This window comes from Heterodontus francisci, chromosome 25, assembly GCF_036365525.1.
Source record: "Heterodontus francisci isolate sHetFra1 chromosome 25, sHetFra1.hap1, whole genome shotgun sequence".
Lineage (NCBI taxonomy): Eukaryota > Metazoa > Chordata > Chondrichthyes > Heterodontiformes > Heterodontidae > Heterodontus > Heterodontus francisci.
In genome coordinates this window covers 53337008-53364389 of record NC_090395.1, presented here as the reverse complement: position 1 = coordinate 53364389, position 27382 = coordinate 53337008, and the positions used below count along the sequence as shown (strand labels likewise).

General features: G+C 41.7%; 1 protein-coding gene across 6 annotated transcripts in view; it reads right to left on the bottom strand.

Moving 5' to 3' along the window:
• Positions 1 to 27382, bottom strand: part of LOC137383870 (copine-8-like) — a 699632-nt gene that overhangs the window by 521823 nt on the left and 150427 nt on the right. For all 6 annotated transcript variants that reach the window (XM_068057206.1, XM_068057208.1, XM_068057209.1 and 3 more), the window contains exons 6-7: positions 15702 to 15741; positions 14347 to 14423 (exon numbers count right to left, since the gene is read on the bottom strand). In XM_068057206.1, coding sequence (XP_067913307.1) covers positions 14347 to 14423; positions 15702 to 15741 — 117 coding nt within the window. The remainder of the gene's footprint in view (positions 1 to 14346; positions 14424 to 15701; positions 15742 to 27382) is intronic.

Sequence of the window (27382 nt, the reverse complement as noted above, 5' to 3'; positions counted from 1 at the left end):
TGTTCACTGGAACACTGCAGCAATCCCAGGGATTGCTGCAGTGTTCCAGTGAACATCAACGCAAGCTCGAGGAACAGCATCTCATCTACCGATTAGGCACACTACAGCCTGCCGGACTGAACATTGAGTTCAATAATTTCAGAGCATGACAGCCCCCCACTTTACTTTCATTTTTAGTCATTTTTAGTTATTTTTTCTTCCTTTTTTTTGCATTCCTTTTTACATTTTTTGCATTTATTTCATTTCATCTTAGTTTGTTCAGTTTGCTTACCCACTGTTTTTTTTCAGGTTGTTTTTCTTCAGGTTTGCACTTGCTGATGTTCTATATTCAGCATATTCACACCTAATCTGTACTAATGCTTTGTCTTTCAAAACACCATTAACATATTGTTTGCCTTTGCTCCGTGACCTTTTGGTCAGCTATGTGGCCTGGTCCAATCTGCACCTTCTCCTTTGTTATCTCTTGCCCAACCCCCACCTCACTTGTTTATAATCTGTGACTTTTCTAATATTTGTCAGTTCCGAAGAAGGGTCACTGACCCGAAACGTTAACTCTGCTTCTCTTTCCACAGATGCTGCCAGACCTGCTGAGTGAATCCAGCATTTCTTGTTTTTGTTTCAGATTTCCAGCATCCGCAGTATTTTGCTTTTATGACCATGAAGCTGTTGGATTGTCAAAAAAAATTTGACTGGTTCACGATTGACCTCTGGGGAAGGAGTCCTGCTGTCCTTATCTATTCTGACCTAAATGTCACTCCAGTCACTCACCAATATGATTGACTCTTATCTGCCTTCAGAAGTGGCCTAGCAAGCCTTTCAGTTGTATAGGAAAGTGCAATAAATGCTGGCCTTGCAAGCAATGCCCACATCCTGAGACTGAATTTTTAAAATGCTAGTTTCTTTGCTGTCCCAATCTCTCACTGTTCGAGATTGCAGGGTCATTGGCAAATGAACCATTGCCCAAGCAGCTTCTCCACAGTCAGAACGAATTAATTTATCCCTCAGTGGAGTTGGTTGAGGAAAAATAAATCCAGTGGCGAAGGAGAGGGTAGAATTTTGTTTTTCAGGAAAAGTCACATTGCAGACACGTCAGTCAGTCACTTAGAACTGTTGGAAGCTTTCCCTCCTGGATTGAAGGCAATGTTGGGATTGAGCAACTGTGATTGGGCAAATCACAAGAAAAAAAAAATCTGTTAACGAACTAAATTCAGAAGCTTTCAGTCAGAACATTTCACATTCTGGAGTTGAACAACACTCACAAACATGCTGCTAATTACAGATAAGTAATGGACCAGATAATTTTAGTTAAATAATACTAGAATCTACACCTACATATTAAATGTCACAACTAATATAATTAATGTCACCCACATGATCCCAGGTGATAAACTGCAAATTGTTTTCAGCTAAACGATGTCATTATACATGCAAAATACAGCTCATTAATTACAATTGAATCCCTTGTTATTTCCAAAGTAAATAAAAACCTCACTTGTGAGCTAACTGTTAAAGACTGTTCTCATTTATTAATAATGAAAAATGTGAAAATATCCAAATCAATTGTTTGCTAATTTAACACTTTAAATACTAATTGTTCATGGTCTCCAATATGCTGTCTGCAAAATACAATGCTTTGTTAGGGCTTTAACATTAAGGGAAACATGCAGCAAATAAAATTGTGTTTGAATGTATTCAGGTTCATCACAATCCAAGATTGAATGAAAGGAATAATCATTATTTCAATAATTCAGATACTCTAATGAAGGAGTCTTCTGGAGTCATCTGGTGTTTTATGACTTGCAATTTTTAAGCAATTTCAGACAGCAAAATTAAACTCTTAAGTACCTTAATCGTTAGAAGATTATATAGAGGAGCCCAGCCTCTTCTCTCAGAACTCCATCTTCAATGTTCTGGCTGACTAGTCTGCCCGAAACTGGTTGTCTAAATTATAACTTGCAAAATGCATAATTTGCAACAGCAACTCCAAGGAGCAGGTGTGCAAACGTAGGCAGACAAGAGTGGTGTCAAGGAACAGGTGGGCAAGCAAGGATGCTGAGAAGCAGCAGGTGGGCAGACACAGAGATTGCTTCAGGATATGTTTCTCAATTACATTAAAGAACCAACATCTCCTAATCCATATAATGTTGAAATTGCTGTAATGGATATATTGCACAACCATAAGTATCTTGTAAATGTGTTGAAGAAAGAGAAAGGTAGTTCAAAAAAGCAAAATCCTATCAGATAATAATGCATCAAAGTATTGGAGGGAGGTTGAGGGGAATATTCTTCACAAAGCCTCAAATGTTCTTTTACAGAGAAAAGAACAAAAACATGCAGGACTGAGAAAAGCTCATTAATTCTATCCAGCTGACCTGATCTTAAAAGACCTTTTTCAAAACAATATTCAATAGAAAATGCATTCACTTCCAACACTCTTGTTTGAGGACAGAATTTTAAAACTAACGAAGTACTAACAGCCTGGGAACTGATTGAAGTTTGCTCGCATGAGCTACAGAATCACACAAGGTGGTCTCACACACTTGCCAAAATACAACATGCGGTTGGTACAAGCATTTCAGAGCTCAGCCACACTACAGTTTTTAGATCATTTTAACATGAAAATACTACTGTATTAATGTGATGTGGAAAGGTAGCATAAGTCAGCATGATGTATTGTTTTTATATTGCACATATAGAACTGGCCGTGGTTGCTGGCACTCTCAAATCCATTCTGTTTAAGGTGCAGAATGGATTCCAGGACACCAGCATCAACTCAAAAACTACTACAGATAAGTGGCAGTCACGACCATCATTTTCTGGCCACAGGCCCTCCCTGGTGTCAGGTCAACTATGTAAAGATCACATAACTGGTTAATATGTGCAGGATTACTGCTCAGGCTGCCTATTGAGAGAAAAGAAAATGGCAAACCTTTATGTCCAGCAGAACTAGCATCAGCCATTTACTACTGCTACAAGCAGCACTGGGAAAAACCAACCTCATGCAGATTCTACCTGTAGTCAAAATCTGGCCTTCCAATGGGAGCAGCACTGTAATGTAAAAGCAGCATGCACAAGTGCTCTGCTATTTTTCTTTGCTTCTATCATTAATTACAGAGCTCCACAGAGGACACTTTTAGCCATTTAAATTTAATGGAGTCAGGGTCGCCAACCCTCCAGGATTATCCCGGAGTTTCCAAAAATTGAAGGTTAATCTCCAGGAAACTGCTGCGAGCATCCATGGAAAAGAAAATTGTAGGAGACACTAAAAAAAAGGGGGGTTTACGGTTTTCATTTTCTTCAACCACTTCTGTTTATTAGTTATAAAAATATTGAAGTTGGGATAAAGGGCTGTTTGACAATCAAGAATCATGCAATTGAGTCATGTTTCTGTTTGCTTTCCAACTTGTGTGGGGAAAATAGTGTCACAATGATGGACATGCTGGGCGACCAATGGTGGGAGCATGGGAGTGAACAGATAATAAAGCTTCCAGGAATTTATCCAACCAGAACTGGCAATCCTAAAAGGAGTGTTTGTGCAAGGATAACTAGAAGAAAGTGGATTCCCGTGCAGTGCATCACCCACAGATTCCTCTCGCACGCTTACGTTTGGACATTTTTTTGAAGAAGTTGAATATTTGCCATAAAAACAGAAAATGCTGGAAATACTCAAGGTCTGGCAACATCTGTAGAGAGAAACAGAGTCGATGACCCTGAAATATTAACTCTGTTTTTCTCTCCGCAGATGTGACCAGACATGCTGAGTATTACCAGCATCTTCTGTTTTCATTTCAGATTTCCGGCATCTGCAGTATTTTGCATTTGGGTATTTGCTATGCTTTGTCAAATATTGACTGGGAAAACACAGGCAAAACAAACAATGGTTTGAGAACATTTTATTAATAGACTATAAACGTTAATCCTTGGATTCATTATTAGTGTTGGAAATACTAATGCTACAAGATTGGAGTCATTGGCCTTGATTTTAACCGTCCCCAATCCGAGCAGAAACCAAGTTGGAGCAGGCAGTTAAAATAAGGCCAGTTACTTATCCCAGTCTGAACACTTTGCCTTCCTGCCACAATCCAATCTTAACTTGCTCTTTTGAGCAGGACCCTGCAGGAAGGAAGCGAGGTCCAACTCTAAATATGCAGATTGGGTCCAATGATGTCATCAGGTCCGAATCTGCAATTTTAGTTGAAGGCCTGAGTGGGGAAGCACTGATGACTTCCCAATCAGGCCAACCCTCTCAGGAGCTGGACTGTGGCCTAGAGGAGGCTGGATAAAAACTGAGGCAATCTGAATTTGGCTGATTTGTGCTAAAAATCTTCAACCTATTGTAGTTTGAAACATAGAAAGTGCCTGCAAACTAATGGGTCTCATGATCTAACATCCCAAAGAGATCCTAAAATAAATGTATGGGTGGGAAGTTTCATAAAATATGGTGCCATGCATTGTGAGCTTACAATTTATTTTTATTACGTTGCTTTGGCATTAGGTTTAGTGAATTCAGATTAAAGTAAAATGTGGAACAAAGCTGCTTACATATGACAAAGTGTAGTTTCGCCAGTTGCACTTAAGTGTGTATACTGCTCAGGGAATACAAAAACTAGCTGGAAAAGTTAGTCCATTAGCAAGCCGCCTGAATGACGCTCCCTAAGGCCAACTCTGACTCGCATAAATAATACCAGCATTAAGCTCTTTCAACCTATCACTCAGTGCCTTCTTTCTCAGCAGGGTTGATGTCACTGTGTTCCCTTATTGTTATATCCATACAGTGATGCAATGGACCCAGTTACTTTTTTCAAACATGGCAAGACAGGAAATCCAAACATCATGGAAAATAAATGACAAAGAAATACTCAATTCAAATTTAACAACTATGAACATTGCAGCATTGATAATGACCTCTCTACAAAACCTGCAGTAACTGGGGTAGAAATTGATGTGTTGCGCCTGTTTTTTGGGTGTAAAATGGGCGTGAAACGTACCATTTTAGCAGTACGACAGCTTGTACCCAATCTGTGCATATGTTAATTTCACTGCCCCTAATTTGGTAAACATCAAAAACAGATGTTAGACCCTTTGAATATGTAACTTAGGGGTCTAGCACCTGTTAAAGCACTCCTCCAGAAATATTGTCACTTCATGAGTGGTGCAGCCCCCATGGCAGCCAAAGGTATGATTTTGAATTTTTCTTTTCTCAAAAACGTCTTCCTTTGGAGGCAGAAGCAGCAGGAGTGCTCACCATTGTTCCACAGGAGATGCGATCACTCAACCTCTTCCCCCTAGCCAATTCTAAACCCCACCTCATGAGACTTATCTGAGGGTCAGCACCGGTGCTCACCCCAAATATATAGATGAGGCCCAAATACCAATTTCTATCGATCTTCAGGCTTCATACTTTGAGCGCACACTGCCTCTGCATTGAGCCTGAACCGGGATTATTTCTTACTCCATTGTGCCCATCTGCTTTACCCTTTTAATGACATGTGTGTGTAACTTCTGATCAAAATGGGACATTGGCATCACTTGCATTTGTAGAATTACATTTTGAGGGGTTTGGCAGACTTTGGACATAAAGGAATTTGCAGATAAATCAAAAATTTCATTAATAAGTCTTGATTCCAATAAATTGCCCAAAATAAATAAAATAGAATGCACTGCACACTTTCTAATGTTTATTCTGGTCATGAAATTACTCAAGAACATTCTTTGAATTAACAGAGCGGACAGCCTGAAGTTCATTCTGCCCATGTATGCAAAACATGGATCGTTTTCATAGGAACCTTCAGCCCCTAGAACCTGTTCCAACATTGAATTACGTCATGACTGATTTACCCACTTTAGCTCCATGTCCCATGATACCCTTACCTAACAATCTTAGTCTTGAAAGTTCCAATTGTCCCAGCATTACAGCCTTTTGGGGGAGGGAATTCTACTACCCTTTATGCGAAGCAGCATACTTTATGCTATAATTCAACTCTATGGCATAAACATCAAATGGAATGAATTTGGATAATATTTTCTTTTAATTTCACCCCACTACCCCATCTCTCATGATGAAGGTAACAACTTAATGTTTGGATACAGTTCTACAGGTGCTGGTGGCTCACGAGAAGGCATTCTCCACATCTATCAGAGATACTCAATACCACTGGGCTATTGGTTTGTGTCAACAGCACAGTTGATCCCAATCCTGTCCTTACTTTGCATTCTCATGCCCACTTTTCAACAAGAGTGACAGGTTAGCAAACAAGAAAATGAACCCTAGACAATATTTTGCCTCCTTAATCAAGGGACATGAAGGCTAATTCTGGTGCACACTGATGCCCGTCAAGGTCAGCCAACTCATTGCAAACCAGCATGGAAAATGAGAAAATCCTGGTCGAGTTAGTTCAGTACAACAACAGACAATGCACTTATTTACTGGTCATCGAGGGAGGTTTCACTTGTATAGATTTTAGCAAGATAGATTTAACTTTTTTTCCCAAATGATTTCCTTTGCTTGGACTAACAAAAATGCCAAAGAAACTGCTTGTACTAGTTTATAGAGACTGGATTACAGAAGAATCTAAGACTTTTGGATGCCGAACTATAGAGCAGAAGACTTTATGTCCTGGAGGAAATCTGCTGTTGCTGTTCAGTCTGATATTTTCTTCACAGTTATCCAAATCGCCTTAGGTACGCAGATCTGAAGCTTTAAGTTGTCACCATGGTACCGAGAGGCTAACAAAGCAAATCTCCTTATTAGAAAAACATCTTGGGTTGGGGAAAGGAGAGATGATGTCTATATGATAGATCAAAATAAGGAAGTACAACTGCACTGAATTGATACAAAATGCTTTCAGCTCATTGCCATTTAAATTTCACCATCTTCACAAAAGTGGACAAAAATACAAAGAATTTCAGTATCTGAGAAATGGATTGATTTTTTTGCATTTGAGAAACCAAAGTGAAGAGGCAAAAATGATTGAGTTTGTAACTATCATTTTTTTTTATTAGAGAGGGGAGTTTGGAAATAATAAAACAGAAGATTTATGATGGTGATTTGACTGCTTTTTGGCATAGAAATTAGTCATCGTTGCCCACAATATTGGGGTAGGCAGCTTTGCAGGCGGCCCCTTACGTATGTAAATGAAAGGTATAATGCCTGTTTTTTGGTCCCCTTGCCAAAACTGATTGCCGATCAGCATAGCAGGTGCCAAATCTGCTTCACTTCGAATTCTCTATAGGCATCTGTACCCAGCTCCAACAACAAATACATCAGTAATCATTACCATGGAGCCAGGAGTGCTCCTCCCAACAAGCAGTTAATTCAATCTGCAAAAAGAGATGTTGGATCCACTTGTCAATTGCAATTAATCTGATGCCCTTTCTGTAAACTTTCCAAATTCAAAAATGGCCTTCACCCACCTCAGCCATTTTTCTGAGATTTGGGCCAATTAGAAGTCCTGAAAAGAAAACCAGCAAATGGAACTGCCTTTATTTACTTAGAAAAATTATCACCGTCTTTAACTGTTCATGCCCTTTACCTTCGTTTGTAGTGTTTTCACTATACATATAGTGGGAATTGTGTTGGAACAGGGGATAGAAATTGCAACAAAAACTAAGAAAACTACCACACTCTGTTTAAGCATGAAGTAGGATTGTGAGTATCACCACTCATTTTTTCCCCCAATGCCTTATTAGCTGATTAAATCAATCGAGGCACTGTTTCATTATGTTTTCCATTAAATCTCTATATATTAGTCACATAGCTCAATTATATTAGCACCTTCTAGCCTATTAAACACAACACTGTCCCAGGCTCGGTTCAGTGGCAGCATTCTTCGGAGTCAAAAGATAATGGGTTCAAGCTACAGCCCAGAAATCTAGACTGATGCTTCAGTGCTACAACATTAGAGTATGATCTTTTGGATGAGGCATTAAACTTAGGTGTTATCTGCCCTTTCAGGTGAATGTAAAAGATCCCATGTTCTGATCAACATTTAACCCTCAATCAATATCACTAAAACAAATGATTTGTTCATTATTTCATTGCTGTTTGTGGGACCTTGCGATGTACAAATTGGTTTGTACATTTCCCCTATATTAGAACAGTGACTACACTTCAAAAGTACTTATTTGACTGTGATGTGCTGTGGGACATCCTAAGGTTACAAAAGGCACTAACTATGTTCATGCAAGTTACTTCTTTCTTCAATATCAATTCTGAAAATAACTAGCGAGGTCATTCACAAAGAAAATAAAAATTGAGGATAATTAAAAACAGGATTGATACTCTAAATTAACATTTGTTTTTCTTATTTTTGTCATCCTGTTTCCATCAATCGGTTCCTGGTTTCCTCACCAATTTATCTCCCAAATGTTGTAAGCCTCTCAAATCATTTGTGTCTCAGTTTGCCGGTCTTCTTTTCTCTATCGCTGTCTTTCTATATGCCTGTCTGTCACACAGTTTCTGCATTCCAATCTCTCTTTGAGCCTTTTAATATTTTGAATTTCCTTTGCTCCTGTTTTTCTTTTTAATCTTCCCTGCCTTTGACTCTGTTTTCTTGTAAATTACTTCTCATTTGACATCCAACTTCACTCTTCCTATTCAATTTCTCAGCTTTAGATTCAGGGCTGCACTCACAGGATTGGAAGATATGGATTGGGTTGGAATAAGATTAGTCTGGAGTGGCTATGTAATCATGTGGCTAGCATAACAACACATACCACTTATGATATAAATTTCTGCAACCTCTGGGCAGAAGAAAATGCAGCATGCAGGCAGAAAAATAAGGGAGAAGGATGACATTAAAATACAAATGGAAAAAAGTAAGAAATGGAAGAAACTTAAGTGAACTGACAAAAGAAAAAAGAAATCCATCAAACTTTCTTTACCAAATTAGTTTGAAGTTTCTGCATCATATCCTGCTTGGTGGCAATACTACTCTGAAAGATCTAAGATCATCCAATAGTTTTATATTTAAATAATGGCCACAACATAATATAACAGCGTACAAATTCTACTGGAAATCCAGCAGATTTGGAGTGAAGGAGCAGGAAATTTGGGAAGAATCCATTTCCACTCGGCTTCTGCCCCTTACTTGTTATACCAAGAATTTCTGATGGAGGGACGCAGGGTGCTTCTTCTACCTCACTCCCTCCATCCTGATGTTACTTTTGGAGGCATGCCTGGCAGGATCCAAGCCACTCCCAAGAAACCATACCAATTACACCACCACTACTAAGTGCCAAAGAAGGATGTATTTGTGTCCCACAATGCATTATGATCATTGCTATTCAAATATGGGGTCAAACTGCAAGAGACCAAATGAAAATGGCAATGAACTATTTTAATCTTCAAAGAGGAGACTGTGCATATCACCTCCTCACTGTGACAGCTAGGAAATGCTCATAAATTCTTCTGAGAATATGGGTGAAATTTTCCTGGCAACAGGAGGCTGGTTTGGGTGTGTGTGGAGAGTTAAATCCCCTAAAAGTGCGTGAGGTTGGGATCCCGATACCATCCCGCTCTCTTCCAGCTTTCACCTGGGCAGGTTTGAAGGCAAGCGAGTAGCCCCTGTGCAGCTGTTGGGTAAGGCATTTAAATATTTTAATAAGCAATTAACTTCTGTTTAAACCAAGGATTCTGCATTTAACAAGCAGTGGACCTATTTCCCAAGCTGTGCGGAATTCCCAGGGTCAGAAGTGAATGCACAGTGGGGGGAGAGCTACTTCAGTAAAATTGGCAGGTTAAGAAAATTTTCAGTGAAACTGAAGTGCTGTGGCCAGGGCTAGGTGAAAGAAGGAGTGCTGTGTGCAGCAGCCTGAGAGAGTGCTTTAAGTGCTTGGCAGGTGATTGCACTTGTCTTGCACTTCACTCACCTTCAACTGCACTTCCCTGCTGCCAGCCTTCACCACAGCATGGGAGCAGCTTATACATCCTTTACCTTGCACCTCTGACAAAGAGCAAGAGGAGCAACACCATAAATACCAACAGCACCAGCTGCCTTCTCCTCAACGACATGCCACTCCAAAGGGCAGAGGGGATGGACACAGAGATCCAGCTCCAAGGCAGCAAGACTCCCAACACAGGGTCAACATGCAGAGGATCAGCTTTCTCGACACATGTGAGCACATGGGTTGTTGATGACATCTGCAGTCTCCTCGAACAAGACCTCCTTTCTCAGCGGACCAGGTGGTCATACATTGCCAGTGGCCGTCAAGGTGCCGGTCTCTGGAGTGCCATCAAACCCACCACCCCGCCCCTGCCCCTGGAATTCTTTCCCTGAGGTTGTGTGCTCTCTTCTGCAAGGAAAGAGAGAATTATGAGTAGCAGCAATGACTTGTATGGGTAGCAACAAAGGCATGAGGGCAGTGTGAATGTTGGCTGCTCAGATGGGGATGAGAGGAATGAATGCAGCTGCAAGGTGCGTTGTTCTGAGGAGTGCTGTGTGGAAGAATGCAGGGCAAGTCAGTGGATGAGGCTTGGCACCTGAAATGGCTATGCCACTCACCTTTCCCACCCTCCTGAGGTCCTGGATCCTCTTGGTGCACTGCCTTCAGGTTGGAAGGATCACACTTCTTCTGCTCACTTTGTCAGCCACTTCCATCCATGCCTGCTTGGTTGGAGAGGTTGTCGTCTTCCTCTTGCCTTTGGGAAAGATCAGCTCACTGCAGCCCCTCAGATCTTGCAGCAGGAGCTCCAGGTAAGAGTGAGACCCTTGAGGAGCAGCCTTTCCAGGTTTCCTCTCAATTCCTGTGGTTGCTGCAGCCTCAAAAATCCATGGACAGGTGACCCATTCTAGCCCACGTCACAGTCCCTTTAATTAGAAATCTTTCCTTTGACGGAATCAATGAGTCATCTTACCCACCCTCCCTGTTTGGCCAAGGACACTGGATGTGAGATGCTAATGCAATGGCTCAGTTCGAGTCTTGGCAAAGCCCACTATTCCCAACCTGCTAATGGTCTCATCGTTTTGGCAGGGACTAAAGTGAAAAAATTCCGCCCCATGTACAGAGTCAATACCCCAGCAATACTGGTACGTGTGCAGATAGCTGCGCCAAATATTGAAATGTTGCTTTCCGTGCAATTTGGAGTGGGGTACGAGGACGCCAGATGGGGAAACAGGCGTTGTGGCCTGAAGCACATTTTTAAAGTGCAATACTACAGTTTATACCAACAAGTCTTAATTAATGCCGTCTTCTTTTCAGCGTCATAAGTTACTTTTTTAAGTTGCTTCCAAACACGTCATTCCATGATAACCATAGTCATGTAACGTAATGGACACATTACATAACACCAAATAAAATGACAAGAAATCAAGGCAGGAGTAGTGTGGAAAGAGTGTGATGGCATGCACCACAAAAAAGATTCAGGAATTGCCATATGCCCCCTCCCAAACTTTGTGGCTATAGTTGTTCCACTGCTAAACCAATAGTCCAAGAGACACCCACTCAACTGGGTTTCTAAGTTCAGCTATGGTGTTTGGTGGATACCAAGTGTCTCCCCACAGTGAGGGCATTGGAAGGATTAAAGTGTGAAGAATTGGACAAGGATGTAGGAAGAGATCTGGGAATAGGTCAGCTGCTTTTCATCTTGGCTAAAGGATGTGTATGCTCCGGGGAGACTAGGATTGAAGAAATGAATATCTTATCTGATTGACACTTAAAATTCTCAGTTTTCTTTGAACAACTATTAGAATCCATTACCAGCACACACTCACATTGATACGAAACCACAGCATTAACTTTCACAGAATAGGATGTCAGCATTGCTTTTGAAAGGAGTAAAAGTATAGACACAGTACACAGACACTCACAAATGACAGAGATTTAACTTCCATTGCCCTCACTTTGACTGCTAGCTTTACTTGACAGCACTGTAATGTTCTCAGATGAATTTTATCCAGCTTCAGCTGTTTTGCTGACAAGAAATGGGAAATATTAAAAGTGTGACAGTAATAACGGTGATCCCGCACAACAATGTACAGCAAAACTGATTACACAAAGACGGCCGAAATTCGATAGCCCCAAAAACAGGCAAGGAAATCACGATGCAGAATTAGCCAACATCCATTCAATTAATGCAGGCAGTTGGCGATATTATTATGGTTATCATGAAATGAAGAGTTTGCGGTATTATCTCCCAAAAGACTAGACATGCAGAATCAATTTGTCTCTTTAAAAGGCTCCTTGGGAAGGAAAGGTGTTGAGAGATATGGGCCAGGAATTTATCCGAGTGACGGGGGTCTCAACCTCCGGAGAAGCATCGGCGAGAACCCTGCATCGCACCCTCTGTGGTAGGCCCGCCGAATCAAGTGCCAATTAGGCACATAACTAGACAGCCGTGTGCCTTCCACGGGATCAAGGACTCTGGCAATGGAAGTCCCCCCAAAAGCTGCCGGTCAACTAGAGGCCGGCAGCTCTTTAACTGAGTAACGCCATCGCGGAGGCAATGGCTGCTTCTGGTGGAGCACCCACCCGAGGCCCAGGAGTGGCACTGGATCCAGGTCACAGGTAGGTCAGGGCAGGAGGGGTCTCGCAGAGTGAGGGTCGCAGGGTGTGGGGGGGGGGGTGGTCAGAAACAAGGGCAGGGAGATGGCACTCAGCAGCCCCCCCCCCCCTTCACAATGCCAGCTCACTCGCTCAGGCACAAAGTGTCTTTTAACAAGGACCCTGCCACCCCAATCCTGGAGCCGGCATGCAGTCCGCACAGTTTTTCTTGACGTGCTTCTCGTGTGGTGACAGGCCTGCCCATTGCTGTGGCAGCAGCAGGATGAGGCCCTTGATTGGGCATTAATTGCCCACTCAAGGGCCTCAATTGGTGACGGGGTGGGAAGGCCGTTCATAGGTCTTCCCACCCTGGACTTAATTTTGGCTAGGGCAGGAAGGTGGCGGGATCCCCCCACCCCCCCCCCCCCCCCCCACACCGGCCACCATCCCACCCAATTATACACTCTCCCCACCTCCAAACCCACTGTGGAGGAGAGCATAAAATTCCCCCCATGGAGAAAGAGTAAGAACTTGGGATTAAAAATATAAAGATGCAACAGCTAACAAAATAGTGGAGCTGGTTTGATGGTCTGTGTTCTAATGAATAGAAAAAGGGACCCTTTAAAATTCCAGCTTTCATTTTTTGAATTTAAAAAACTTTATTTCTAATAGGAAAGTATAGGACCCAACAAGACCTATAACGTATATGGTCAGTTCCAAAGCTAATAACTCTCCAACACAATTAAAAATCTGTCCAATTTTTCCCTTCAATTTTCAACACTAGTTCCTTGGGCAGTCCATTCCAAATGTTCACCACACTTTGTGTAAAATAGTTAAAGCTGGACCTAAATTTAAAGTCTGCACTTCCCCTCTTCGAATCTTAAGCCTGTGTCCCCAGTTTTAGAACTTGTGACAATCTCAAATGTAGTGTCAAGGTTCAATTTATCAAGATCCTTAAGGATCTTGAATACCTTCTCCCTGAGCTTTCTCTTCTGCAAAGAAAACAATCCATGGGGTTTCAACTTCTGCAGCTCAGATGCCTGAAGCTGGGTATCAATTGGTTTGCCCTTTCACAGAGGGAGCACAGCACTGTCGGAGGTGTCGTCTTTCAGATGAGACATTGAACCGAAGTCCTGTCTGCCCTCACAGGTGAACATTAAAGATCTCATGGCACGTTTTCAAAGAAGAGCAGGGGAGTTATCTCTGTGTCGTGGCGAATAGTTATCCCTCAAACAACATCACAAAAAAGATTATCTGGCCATTATCACATTGCTGTTTGTCCTACATTACAATGACTACATTTCAAAGTACTTTATTAGCTGCAAAGTGCTTTGGGACATCCGGTGGTCATGAAAGGTGCTATATAAATGCAAGACTTTGTTTCTTTCTTTTCTACACTGCTGCCAATACCTAGATAGCCTTGCTGCAGTAGGGATACCTAATGCACCAATATAAATATTTTCACTTCACAAAACAGCTCGTCTTATGCATTCTGAATGCGATTCTTAACTAATCCCAATGTGTGTCATAACTAATGCCCTATGAGAGCCCACATTTACTAGGAACTGGAATTTGACTGTTCTTGACTGTTCATGTAGCAATTTTATAGGCAGTAGGTGAAAGCACAGTGGGCTAATCCATTGTGCTACCCAATTCTCTTCTATTACTGATCTTTAATTTTCTGTGAATTTTTGATTCAATTCAATACACTATCTTTGCTACTTTCTCTCTTTTCCATTTCTACTGTATCTGAATTCGTCCAAACTTGGCACAGGTCGTCTCAACTTTATATCAGCAAAAGCATGGATTTCACACCAACATTTTTGAATATTAGGTAGAATTCGTCTCAAACCATGTTCAACTTACATTAATGGTTTCTCCAATCGACTTCCTGATGAGCCCACAATCTCCCCCAGGGTGCAAAACATCTGTCCCAGAAAGTCCTATAAAGTAAGAAATCATATTATAGTTGAATTATATTTTACACACTCAGAATGGCTGATCAAATGCAATCATCACTGACAGGATACAGCATGCGAAGGGGGAAAAGGATATTGACCCCATAACTCTATTCTATTCCTCATATATATTAAATGTATTATATATGCATTTAAACTCAAATCAAAGATCACACTAAGGAACTTGCTTCATAGAATGAAAGATCACAATCGACGATTGAACATTTCCTGAAATTGATGATTTTTTATTACTGAACTTAAAGCAAACACAAGATATTTCAAAGAAATGAGCCACTATTCATTATCCTCTGGGACATGGTACAGCACTATCTGTGGCACACACAAGAAAGAAAGATAGTTTAGTAGAGGAGCAAGTTGTCTGTCCATGACTAATTTTTAATGCGGAAATAATTAGCCAGACAGGCATATGGGCTGAATTTTCTGCTTCTTCCTAGGATGATGAGTAGGTCATTCAGCCTGCAAACATCTTCTGCCATTCAAATAAAAGCAAAATACTGCGGATGCTGGAAATCTGAAACAAAAACAAGAAATGCTGGAATCACTCAGCAGGTCTGGCAGCATCTGTGGAAAGAGAAGCAGAGTTAACGTTTCGGGTCAAGTTCCAAAGAAGGGTCACTGACCCGAAACGTTAACTCTGCTTCTCTTTCCACGGATGCTGCCAGAACTGCTGAGTGATTCCAGCATTTCTTGTTTTTGTTTCTTCTGCCATTCAACTGGAATATGGCTCAACTCCATTTACCTGCTTTTTCTACATATCCCTTGATGTCCATAAATAAAAATCTGTCTCTCTCAATCTTGAAAATTTCAAATGACTCAACATCCACAATCATTTAGGGTAGAGAATTTCACATTTCCTTGACCTTTTGTATGAAAAGTTATTGCTGATTTCATTCCTGAATGGCCTAGCTCCAATTACAAGATTGCATCCTCTTCTTTGGACTCACTGATTGGAGGAAATAGTTTCTCTTTATCGACTCTATTGAATCCTTTTGTCATTTTCCTCAATCAGATTACCCCTCAACATTCTAAATTCAATGAAATACAGCCCATATTTATGCAACCCATCCTTATAATTTAAGCGTTCCTACACCAGCCACTCATAATAGGCCATGACATGGACTATGCAGCCATTCTCTGGAGTTGGGGGCAAGTAGGAACCAGAGCAAATCACTTGACACTTAATATAACTAGAAATCAAGTGTTAGAAAGTCATCCAAAGCTGGAAACAAAAACAGCACTTACATGTTTAGATAGATCTGGGCTTTTTGAATCAACATCATACCTAGGAAGAAACAGTAAAAAAAAACTGATATCTTTACAGAAAATGTGATCAATTCGTGTCTTAAATAACACTAATCAATAGAATTTTTTTTTTCTCCCAGTGAAATTTTGAATTTCTTATGACATGGTACTATAGAGTTCCAGGCTCACAACAGAAAATAATCAACAATCAAACAATTTATGCAATGGGGAAAACTGACACAATGCATTGGCTGAGGAATTGCTGAAGTTCACCTCCTGGACTTTCTTTTCCCTAGTTTCACTCATTTTTCCCCATTATTCTTGGGGTTTTAGTTATGAACCAAAACTCCCAGAATGTCAACAAAAGAAAGCTAAAGTCATTTCATACTATTTCATGCTTAAGCATTTATACTTGAGCAACATTATTACAGACTTATATGAACTAGTAGAATCAGTATTTAGTTTAATATTTAATATTTCAGCTCCTTGATTAGCTAACATGGAGACTGCAATCAAGTTGATTAAAAAGATGTTGTAATAGATTCCCATCTTACATAGTAAATATTTGATGGCAGGACGCACTATAATTTTCCTTATATCGGCTCCAAAATGCATTACTGATACAGGTGCCTGGACAACCCCAGCAGTAAAAAGATTATCTTCAACAAACGATTTGTTTTAATGTTTCTTCATATTTCTGGTCGTTAGTAAGGTAGGTTGATTTGCAAAAGAAAAATGAGACAAAAAGACCAAGAGCCGCCGAAAAGAGGTGCGAGGATCATAATGACTTCATAGTGAAGGCATCCCTAGGCAGCATCGATCATAATATGATTGATAATATTTCTATAGATATTTTAAAAAGAAAAGGGTTAACAAAGTGAGCGTTGGTCCTATAGAAAGTGAGTCTAGGGAATTAACAAGGGAAAATAAGGAGATGGCAGATGAATTGAACAAGTATTTTGCATCGGTCTTCACCATGGAGCATACAAGTAACATCTCAGAAATAGCTGTAAATCAGGAAATGGAAGGGAGGAACTCTCGAAAATTACAATCACCAGGGAAGTGATACTGAACAAATTGTTGCAGCTGCGGGCTGAGAAGTGCCTGGGTCCTAATGGACTTCATCCTAGGGTCTTTAAAAAAGTGGCTAGTGAGGTAGTTGATGTGTTGGTTTTGATATTCCAAAACTCCCTAGATTCGGGGAAGGTTCCGTTAGATTGGAAAATAGCCAATGCAACGCCTTTATTCAGAAAGGGAGGGAGACAGAAAGCAGGAAACTACAGGCCAGTTAACTTAACATCTGTCACAGGGAAAATGTTAGAAGCTATTAAAAACATTATAGCAGGGCCTTGGAAAAAATTCAACCTGAATCAGGCAGAGTCAAGATGGTTTTGTGAAAGATAAATCATGTTTAACCAATTTATCGGAGTTCTTTGAAGAAGTAACATGTGCTGTGGATAAAGGGGAACCAGTGGATGTCATGTACTTAGATTTCTAGAAGGTATTTGATAACGTGCCACATCAAAGGTTGTTGCAGAAAATAAAAGCTCATGGTGTAAGGGGTAACACATTGGCATGGATAGGAGATTGGCTAGCTAACAGGAACTAGAGAGGCGTAAATAGGTAATTTTCTGGTTGGCAAGATGTAACGAGTGGTGTGCCACATGGATCAGTGGGGGGACCTCAACATTTTACAATTTATATAAAAGACATGGATGAAGGGACCGAAGGTATGGTTGCTAAATTTGCTGATAACACAAAGATAGGTAGGAAAGTAAGTTGTGAAGAGGACATAAAGAGGCTACAAAGGGATATAGATAGGTCAAGTGAGTGGGAAAAGATCTGGCAAATGGAGTACAATGTGGGAAAATGTGACATTGTCCATTTTGGTGGGAAAAATAAAGATGGATATTATCTAAATGGAGAGAGATTGCAGAGCTCTGAGATGCAGAGGGATCTGGGTATCCTAGTCCATGAATTGCAAAAGGTTAGCTTGCAGTTACAGCAAGTAATTAGGAAAGCTAATGGAATGTTATTATTGTGAGGGGAATTGAATACAAAAGTAGGGAGGTTATGCTTCAGATATACAGGGCATTGGTGACCACATCTGGAGTACTGTGTACAGTATTGGTCTCCTTATTTAAGGAAGGATGTAAATGCATTGGAAGCAGTTCAGAGAAGGTTTACTAGACTAATACCTGGAATGGGCTGGTTGTCTTATGAGGAAAGGTTGGACAGGTTAGGCTTGTATCTGTTGGAATTTAGAATAAGAGACAACTTGATTGAAACATAAAGGATTCTGCGGGGCCTTGACAGGGTGGATGCGGAAAGGATGTTTCCTTTTGTGGGAGAATCTAGAACCAGGGGTCACAGTTTAAAAATAAGGGATCGTCCATTTAAGACAGAGATGAGGAGAAATTTTTTTTCTCAGAGGGTCGTGAGTATTTGGAACTCTTTTCCTCAAAAGGCAATGGAAGCAGAGTCTTTGAATATTTTTAAGGCAGAGGTAGATAGATTCTTGATAAACAATGGGGTGAAAGGTTATTGGAGGCAGTCGGGAATGTGGTGTTGAGGTTACAATCAGATCAGCCATGATTTTATTGAATGATGGAGCAGGCTCGAGGGACTGAGTGGCCTACTTCTGCTCCTAGTTCGTATGTCCGTAATGCGTAACTAACATGGCTCACTGTAATGCATGGAGTATGGCAGCGTCATGCTGTCTGCTCATTTACATGATTTCTCATGCAGACAGGGCCAGCAGCATTGTTAATTGGTTGCATGCATCAGTATGGGGCCGAAGATCGATACTTGCTAGCACTAATTAAAGTGAGCCTGCACTGCTTAAAGGGAAGGTGCATTGTGGCTGGAGCAGGTGCTTAGAGTCTTGGCTGAGCTGAGTCTGACCTTGGAAAGATAGAAGAATGGCTGACCATGGGAGAGAGCAGGCACCCAGGTTTTCTAACGCTGCACTGGAGATCTTAGTTGAGGAGGTGACAACAAGGAGAGCCATCCTATATCTGTAGGGGAGTGGGAGGACCTCCAGACACATGCATAGGAGCAGTGGGAGCAGATAGCCATGAAGATCAATGCCAGGAGTCAAGCCCTAGAGATCTGGATGCAGTGCTGCAAAAAGTTGATGACCTCACATGAGGTGTCAAGGTCAGTGAATGTGTCTTCAAATGCTATATCCTATTAACTGGACCACTCACCTCAGCTGCTGTTCAAATCACCATACCCCCACTGATCAACCACCAATCTCTATCAATCAGGACTCACATCTAACATTCACATGTTTCACCTCACCGTCACACACTTGACACTATCACAAGCCTCACACCCACATCTCACACCTTGCACACACTGCCAGCTATTCAACTATAATAACCACATCACCCAAACATACTGCACAAAACTCACTGACACACTTCTGTCACGGAGACAATCGACGATTTCAAAAGGAATTTGGATGGGCACTTGAAAATAAATTTTCAGGCCTACAGGGATTGAGTGGGGGAGCGCGACTGGCTAGAATGCTCCGTGGTGAGCCAGCATGGAATCGATGGGCCGAATGGCCTCCTTCTATTCCATAAATGACTCTGACTCTCTTGCGGGAGATGGTTGTGCACAACTGAAGGCAGCAGGAACTAACCAGAGAGGGTTGGGTTCATCTGCATGTGTTAATCCTCATGGAGGATACAGTGCTGGCCATTATCAGAAGTGCCATTGCTGAGGCTGTGGCCAAATGGTGGGGCTGAAACCCTCCTTCTCATCCCACAATCTCTTATGACTTACAAGATGCAGATGGTGTAAGCATGCACCTCTTACTTTACCCCCTCCACTCACCACAACCTTATCTTTACATCTTTGTCCTTTCAGATACCCAAGAAATGGAATATGGCCAGATAATGTTGCAAGACCAGGAAGAGTGTGATGAAGCCATGACGTCACTTGATTTCACATTCAAAGCTATTACACCTCAGATACCGGCACTGTGCATATCTTAGAGGATAGATTAGAGATGGGATTTGTACATGGTGAGACCCCAGGCACAAGTGCCCTCCATATGCAAGCTCTCAAGAGGGGGAGGTTGTACAAGTTCTGCTGCAGAATACTCAGATAAGGACCTGAATGGGGCGGCCTGCAGAAGGTGGCTGATGGGTATAAATTATAAAATGCTTGGTGCATTGGGAGCCCTGCCAGAAAACCTGTGCTCAATGTCAATGGAGGAGTCCCACCTGAACTTGGCAGAGGGCTTTGCACAGAGCTTGCAGCCCATCCTTTTCAGCACGGTATTGGCAGCCAACTCCATCAACATACACAACCATGGTAAAGTGGCTAATGGCCGAGGTCTCACTTTCCATTGCAGCATAAGCAGTTTCCACCAAACGTCTTGAGTGCTGCAGTAGAAGCTCAGGCTGAAGTCGTGCAAGGTCAGCTTGTTGCTATGCAAGCTCATCTGACAGCCAACATGGCTATGGATACCAGTATTCAAATTGGCTTGTCGGGGGTCACAGCAGTCCAGCAATCCGTCCTCCAACAGATTACAAGAATCACTGAGACACCACGCCAGCAACTAACTAAGTAGTTGATGATCCCTTTAAATAGTACTGGTCAGGGATGGGGCTTGTGGTGGAGGTGTCCATGTTGCTGCTTGACAGATTTTGAGCTATGCAAGCTTAAGAGATGATAACAGCTGGACCAGTGAGCTGCAAAATGGTGGCGTTGTCATCAAATCAGCATTGTACGCTAATTGACACCATGATCTGCTTGCTCTGTTCTCTGGCAGATATTCATTACATATGTACACTAATAAACAGGCACCACCGTAATCTCTGTGATCTCCGTTGTCTGTAATCTCTGGATTAGAGAACAGGCAGGCCTTGGATTCATGGGTTCACATGGAGTATGGCACAAGTCCTTAAATTGTGCCCGAAGCTTGAGGTGCCTAATGCATCCCTCTATGACATCATGTTGTTAATGGAATTGCAGTTTTGTGCAGATAATCTCTCCACTATTATACTCCCCAGACTTTTGGATTACCCATCAGCTCAAAGTTCACAGTATTTAAAAAGAAACTATTAAAACCTTTCCTGAGTCTGAGCATTGGTCAAGAGTGCCAAGGTGGGTGTATCTTGGGGAAAAAAAGTTCTTTTTTGGTGGAATGTGATAGAGAAGAAAATTTAAATTGAAGAGACTGATTCACTGTGATGTGATACAAGTAGAAAAATTAAATTAGGAGAAAAATACACAGACTTAAAGCAGAAGTCACTTCACTAATGAGGAAGAGAAAAACATTACTAGAAACTTGATGGTCATGATGTAGAAAAAGAAAAAAAAAAACAATATTTGCATTTATATAGTGACTTTCCCATCCTGAGAACATTCTAAAGTGCTTGTGACATGTGAAATACTTTTTGAAGTGTAGTCACAGTTGATTTTGTTGACAAACATGGAACTCAAGCGTGCATACTGCAAGGTGCCAGAAAAAGCAATGAAGTGTTCGGTTAATCTGTTTTGGTGGCGTTAATTAAAGATGTATGGTCTGCCAGGAGAACTTCCTCCTTTTGTTTTTGAAAGAACACCATTGGATCTCATCAGGCAGACATTGCCTCAGTATAACATCTGAAAGAATTATTCCGCAAACAATGCAGCACTCCCTTAGCACTTCACATGTCAGCCTACATTAGGTGCTTAAGTCCGACAGTAAAATCTGAAGTTAAGCCTACAAGAAATTTAGTTATAAAGATCAGATAAAAGGGAAATGGCTAGAATGGGTACTCTGTTCAAACTATTGCTCCAAATGTTATTATAAAACATTCTAATCATATCCTTTATCAAAATAATTTTTAAAAATTTCCTGCCGCAAACGGAGACCCTTCCCAGTCTATCTCAGGTCCAGAACTACTAACTATTGATAAGAAACCAGTAACCGATAATGACTCCATTTATTATAATTGGGATTGCAACCCCAGACTAATTTTGGAGCATATCTGACCCATCTGAAACTGGACATCATGGGTATATTGAACAATGGCAAAAAATTGCGATAGAGTCTGCAGTGCCAGTGCAGGAGTGAGTGCAAGCTGTTGTCAGAACAGAGGACGACTAGTTGAATGTTCTGTTAGATGCACTGACCCTGGTTTCAAAGCTTGCTTTTTTTTTCTACAGATCCTAACTAAAAGGAAAACTAAAACAAACAGAAACTAAAATTTCAGGTTTCTGGGGAAACTGAAATTGATTGGAATCAGATAAAAGAGACGCAGAGCCATTCAAGCTCAAATCATGCAGGATTGGAGGGCCAGCAGGCTTAAGAAAGTGAAGGCTGGATCCAGGAGCTATTTCTGTTACTTAAAGTAACTGATAAACCAGACCCGACCATACAGTTCATAGTGTTGTCACTGAAGGGCTCAGATAAAGGTAACACTGGTGGATCCACACTGTCGTACTGAGGAAGCTCTCGAGATATGCGCCATTTTGGGTGAAGACCATAACCATGGAGTTTGGGTTGAAAGAGAACTGCTGTCAGATGAGAATTGGTGGCTGCATCTTGGAAGACAGGAGTGGAGACCTACCTGAGGAAGTTCAGAGCTTTGAAGAACTTTGTGGCTGTAGTTGATGCCATTTATGCTGAACGGACTGCCCAGTAAATCTGAGCGATCTATCTTTGTTGCATCGGACAGTTAATGTGAATTTTGTAATATATAAAGACCATGATTTGTCTGTTAATTCATGTTTATTTTATGTTGATTTTGGTTTCATTGAGAGAGTAAAAGTTATAAAAGTGAAATCTTATCCATTTCTTTTTGTTTTATTGATTTCTTTCTGTAAGTTTGGTTCTTTTGGTTAGTTGATCTCCAGAGCGATCATAACAAAATGTAGAAGACAACTTGTACTGTTTATATTTTAAGTATAAGTTATATATTAATAATAAATACAGGCAGTGATTTCCAAGCTGTGACAATATCCTGGGGTTCTGGTGGTATTCATAACCTGCACAACATTCCTGGCATCAGATCCGCTCAGTCTTTTAACAGCTTTAAATTCATTGGCAAGCTTCTGTTCACCTCCGCAAATATTTTCCACATATAAAGCGCTTATTAAAATAAACCCAAATAAATACATTTGCTTCTTTTCCTGACGTGTTTTTTAAATTGCTTTCATTTATAGATGCAAGCAGAAACCATTATTAATTAAAAATTATAATGAAAAACAGCCCATAGTCAGCAAATAAATAAATGTACTCTAAATTCTCTACTTGGGGTACATTTTGCTTTGGGAGTTGGTGTGGGGGTTTAAAAGTGTGGAAATTGATGGCGCATTGGGAAGACAACTCCAACCTACTGATATCTGCATTTAATTGTAGCGCGTCAGGCTGCCTGCGAGCATTCCCCTCGGGAGAGGCAGGTTGTCAATTTCAATATGTTAAAAGCGATATTAACAAGGGTTTAGGGATTTAACTGTGGGTGCATGTGTTTCCCAGTGAAAGCAAGCTGAGTTCACAGCAGCAATTGAGGTAGCTGAAGACGGGAGAGGCAAATATTCCAGTAAGTACTGAAACCTCACTTCATTGCTTGATTGTTGAAAGGCTTTTGTTCTCAGCTCTTGAGCAGAGAGTTGACTTTCACTACTTTGGAGGTTAGTACATCTGATTTCCATTTTGGAGCTGTGATTTATCAGATCAGCACGGCTACCGCTTATGCTGCTTTACTTTGGTCCTCAGATGAGGAAAAAGATGAAAGGCAGCATCAACAGAAGCAGCAGGAGGAGCACCACTAACAGGACCAGCAACAGTCTGTTCCTCACCAACCTACTACTCCATACAACTCGCAGGAGGTAATACTTGCAACATAGGGTGTACAGGCAGAGGATGTGCTTCTTGGATATGTTGGAACACAGGAAAGTGACATAAACAAATAATACTTATGTGGCTCAAAGAACCCCAGAAACCTAACAATGTGTAATGCACCAATGTGCATACCCTTGTGCAAGTACAGATCTTTACTCTTTCACTTCAGAGCATTTCTATATGTTACAACCCCTATGGCTTCAGAAGACTTAGTGGCAGTGAGCTCAGTTCCCTGCTCTGACTATTGAGATGCTTTTAGCTGACGTCCTCTGGGCCTTGAGGGCCTCACCTAAAGACTTCTCCACTGGCACCTGTACAAGGAGCAGACAGCCATCGGGACACAAGGCAGCATGTGGGGTACTGACTGAAGTGGAGGTGGGGGTTGGAAGGGATATGAGAGAACTGGGAGTGCTTTGAGCTGAGTCCCCCCCTTCCATGTCCCCTTTCACCATTATCCATCTCATGACCTATGCACATCCCCCTGCTAGCAATGAGCTGGAGAACACTTTGCTGCAGATCAATGAGGCAATGAATGGCCAATGCAAAGGTTTCATCAATGCTATCTGAAATGGCATTGTGTGTAAGCCATTGCTGAAGGCCTGAATGCAGTTGTTTGATTGCGTTTGATGCGCCATGCAGGTGACCACTCTTTCCATGGACAAATACATCATCACAAATGCCAACGACATCGTGCCACTCATAATTAAGATAAACTCCTCCTCTCTGCAAGCATGTTGCGTATAGCTGGAGCATCTGCCAGTATATCGCCCATTCTTTGCTACTGCTTCAGGATTATCCTCTGTCAAAGGTCCCCAAGGTACAATATCTGCAACCAGCTGAGCAGAGCTTGGAGCTTTCTTCAGCCTCGAATGTGGATTCTCTATAGTTGTCCCTCTCTCCACCATCTGGTCTTGCTCACTTGTGATGCTAGAGTCACTAGAGGAAACCCCAACTATCTTCCTTACCAGTCCCAACGGTGTGAGTATCTGAGTTGGTGCATGGTCTGCATGAGACTGGTGATGATGCACCCTCGGGAGGGAGTGACCTCCTCTGAGGAGTCATCGTCATCCTCCTGCACGACACTTGATGGGCCTGTGAGAGATTAAAAACATGAAATTAGAATGTCAAGGTAAGAAGGTGTTGAGTGATCATTAAGCACATGATCATATTTTATTCGCTGCTGACATCAAGTCAATCGGAGTGTCGTGTGCCATGTGGCTGTCTGATATTTAATTATGTCACCAGGTAGCTGGGAGGCCCTCCATCTCCGACAGCCAAGAACACAGACTCCACAGATGATTAGCGCCACCCCCACGCAGCTGTCAGTTATGATATTTCTAGAGGATCACCTCCGGTTCTCTGCCTGTCCCTGGTGTTCTGTGCTCTCTTCTTCTGCGAGGCAGAGAAAGAAGAGGCCTATCAGTGAGAATAATGGAATGTGTTGAACAGATGGGTGGAGAGCATTTGTTCAGGTTGACAATGAGGGAGAGGCATGACATTGCATAAGGACAAGGGTGAGTGTTGGTGGTGGATGGACAGATGTGGATGAGGATGTGCACAGCTTAGACAGAAAGGGATTGGTGCAACTGCAAGGTAAGTTGAAGTGAGGACCAATATGCTGGAGCAGACTTGAGAAGGCAGAGTGAGGGGTGTTGGCACGATACACACATCAGGATGAAGTTGACTATGTCACAGTCCTGCTGTGTTTATATCAGTAAATTGCTTTCAGCATTGCATTCAGCAGAGTGGCACCACACTGCTGCCACTGACCTCCTCCACTACCTCCAGCCACTCCATCTTAGTTTCACTAGCAGATTCTTCCTCCCATCAGTCCAGAACAGTATCACCCTGCGGGCCCTTACAGCCTCCAGCAGCACATCTAGGGTGGGCTCATTAAAGTGAGTGGTGGGAATTCATTTTAACTCTCAACTACAGAATCCATCAAATGTCATCATCATGCAGGTCATCATCACACCCGCTTCCAACAATCAGGTCTGGAAACCCAAAATTCAGATGCAAATGCAGTGGTTGGGTTAAAAAGCCACTGAAAAATGCACTTCACTTACTTCCAGGTTTCCCATGTGCTACTGTAACCCCTACTCCCAATTTCAGATGGGCAGGTTGTTTGGCTATTTACAGGACTGCTTCACTATGGCATCAGGCAAGCCTTGGGCATCAAAGGGGTGGGAAAGGACCCCACTGATTCTAACTCCTACACGTCTGCAACAAATGCTGACCTTACCAGCAACACCCACATCCCATGAACAAAAGAAAAGTCCATTTGTCAGGTACAAAATGGAAGGCTGCAAGCTAAATTTCTCTCCCTCTGTGACAATTTGTGTCATTTCAATTTTACTATTGTGTGAAGTGAACAGCTGGCAGATGGTACAGGTGACGAGAAAATGAGAAATTATCCATGATATCTTTCAAGATCTGAAAATATGGGAATACTTGGATTTCATAACAGCTGATGCCAAATGATAACTACATGATGAAAATCATTTTAAAAAATCTATTGGCAGGATGAGATCATTGGCAAAGTGATATGCATTTCCCTGTGTGCCATACATGCATTCATGCAGGTAGCTTTACCAGGTTGGCACTTCATTTTGCTCAGGAAGTAGATGACGTGATTTCAGAACTACAAGACAACATGACGGGAAGAGAGGAGGTGGAAAATGAAGTGACAGAATTGTACATGTCAAGGCTGGGTATCTATGTATCCACCCACCTTTTTTTTTTGCTACTGGTGAAAGTCCGATGGCGGGCTGGAAACCTGGTGTTTCTTACATCCACATCACACACTTCACCCAACACTCATTTTTGTCATGCTCATATCAGAAGAGATGGGTATGGTGGAATGACATACATCAGGCATCCCATCAGTTATGCCTCCATTTCCCCCAACAATGAACATGCATGCATAGACATATGTTGCTTGCCAGGAAGATATCCTGGCTGAAGTACAGTTCAAATTGTGGGGTCCTGAATGGCAATTGGTTCATCATTGTTAGAAAAGCTGCAAATGATACTGTATAGTTTTTATTTTAAAAAAAAGGAATCAGGCAACTTCAGCCAGAATAGATGATCAGCTTCCCTCTGACCCCCTTTCCCAATGTAGCAGCATGGAGCCACTCCTGAGTCCTGGGAAGCACTGTAAATGGTGCAGAAGCCTGCTCTTCATGCTCATGACCCCCACCCCTAGGATCTGGGATATCATCAGTACCAGGGCATACTGGTAGTAAGAAGCCCTCTCCCAGCATATTTCCAGCAGTGCAACAGCCTGTCAGGAATATTGAGACCGAAAGGATCTATGTTACTTAAAAGAAATATACTCTTAATGCCATCAACCTACTCTATACATGGGATTATCTAATTCAGAAAAAAATGGTCTTTATATGCATTTTATCAACTTATTTGTGTTAGACATGTCAGGCGAGCCTTTCCCCACCCCCAACCTGCCAAGAATGAGGATAATTAATTTTGCTACATGAACATTGATTTTAAACTGTTGGTGAAGAATGAGCTTGCTTTAAAAAACAATTGGAGACTTTGGCTGGAGAGAGATATTAGCATATCAACAGATAGTACTTCAAAGGACAAGGACTATTCCCTGCTCCAATTTAATCCACAATGGACTTTTGATCATCAGACATTGAAGGTGGAAAGGCTAGCATTCCAGGTTAACTGCCAAGGTGGTCAAATACACAAATAGACGTGGTCAGACCAGTTTCATCACATGACTATCTGACTGTTGGAGTTTTTTGAATTTGAACTTCCAAGAGGGAATCAAAAAACTCAAAGTTGCTTTCTCCTGGGCTGGAAAAGACCTCTC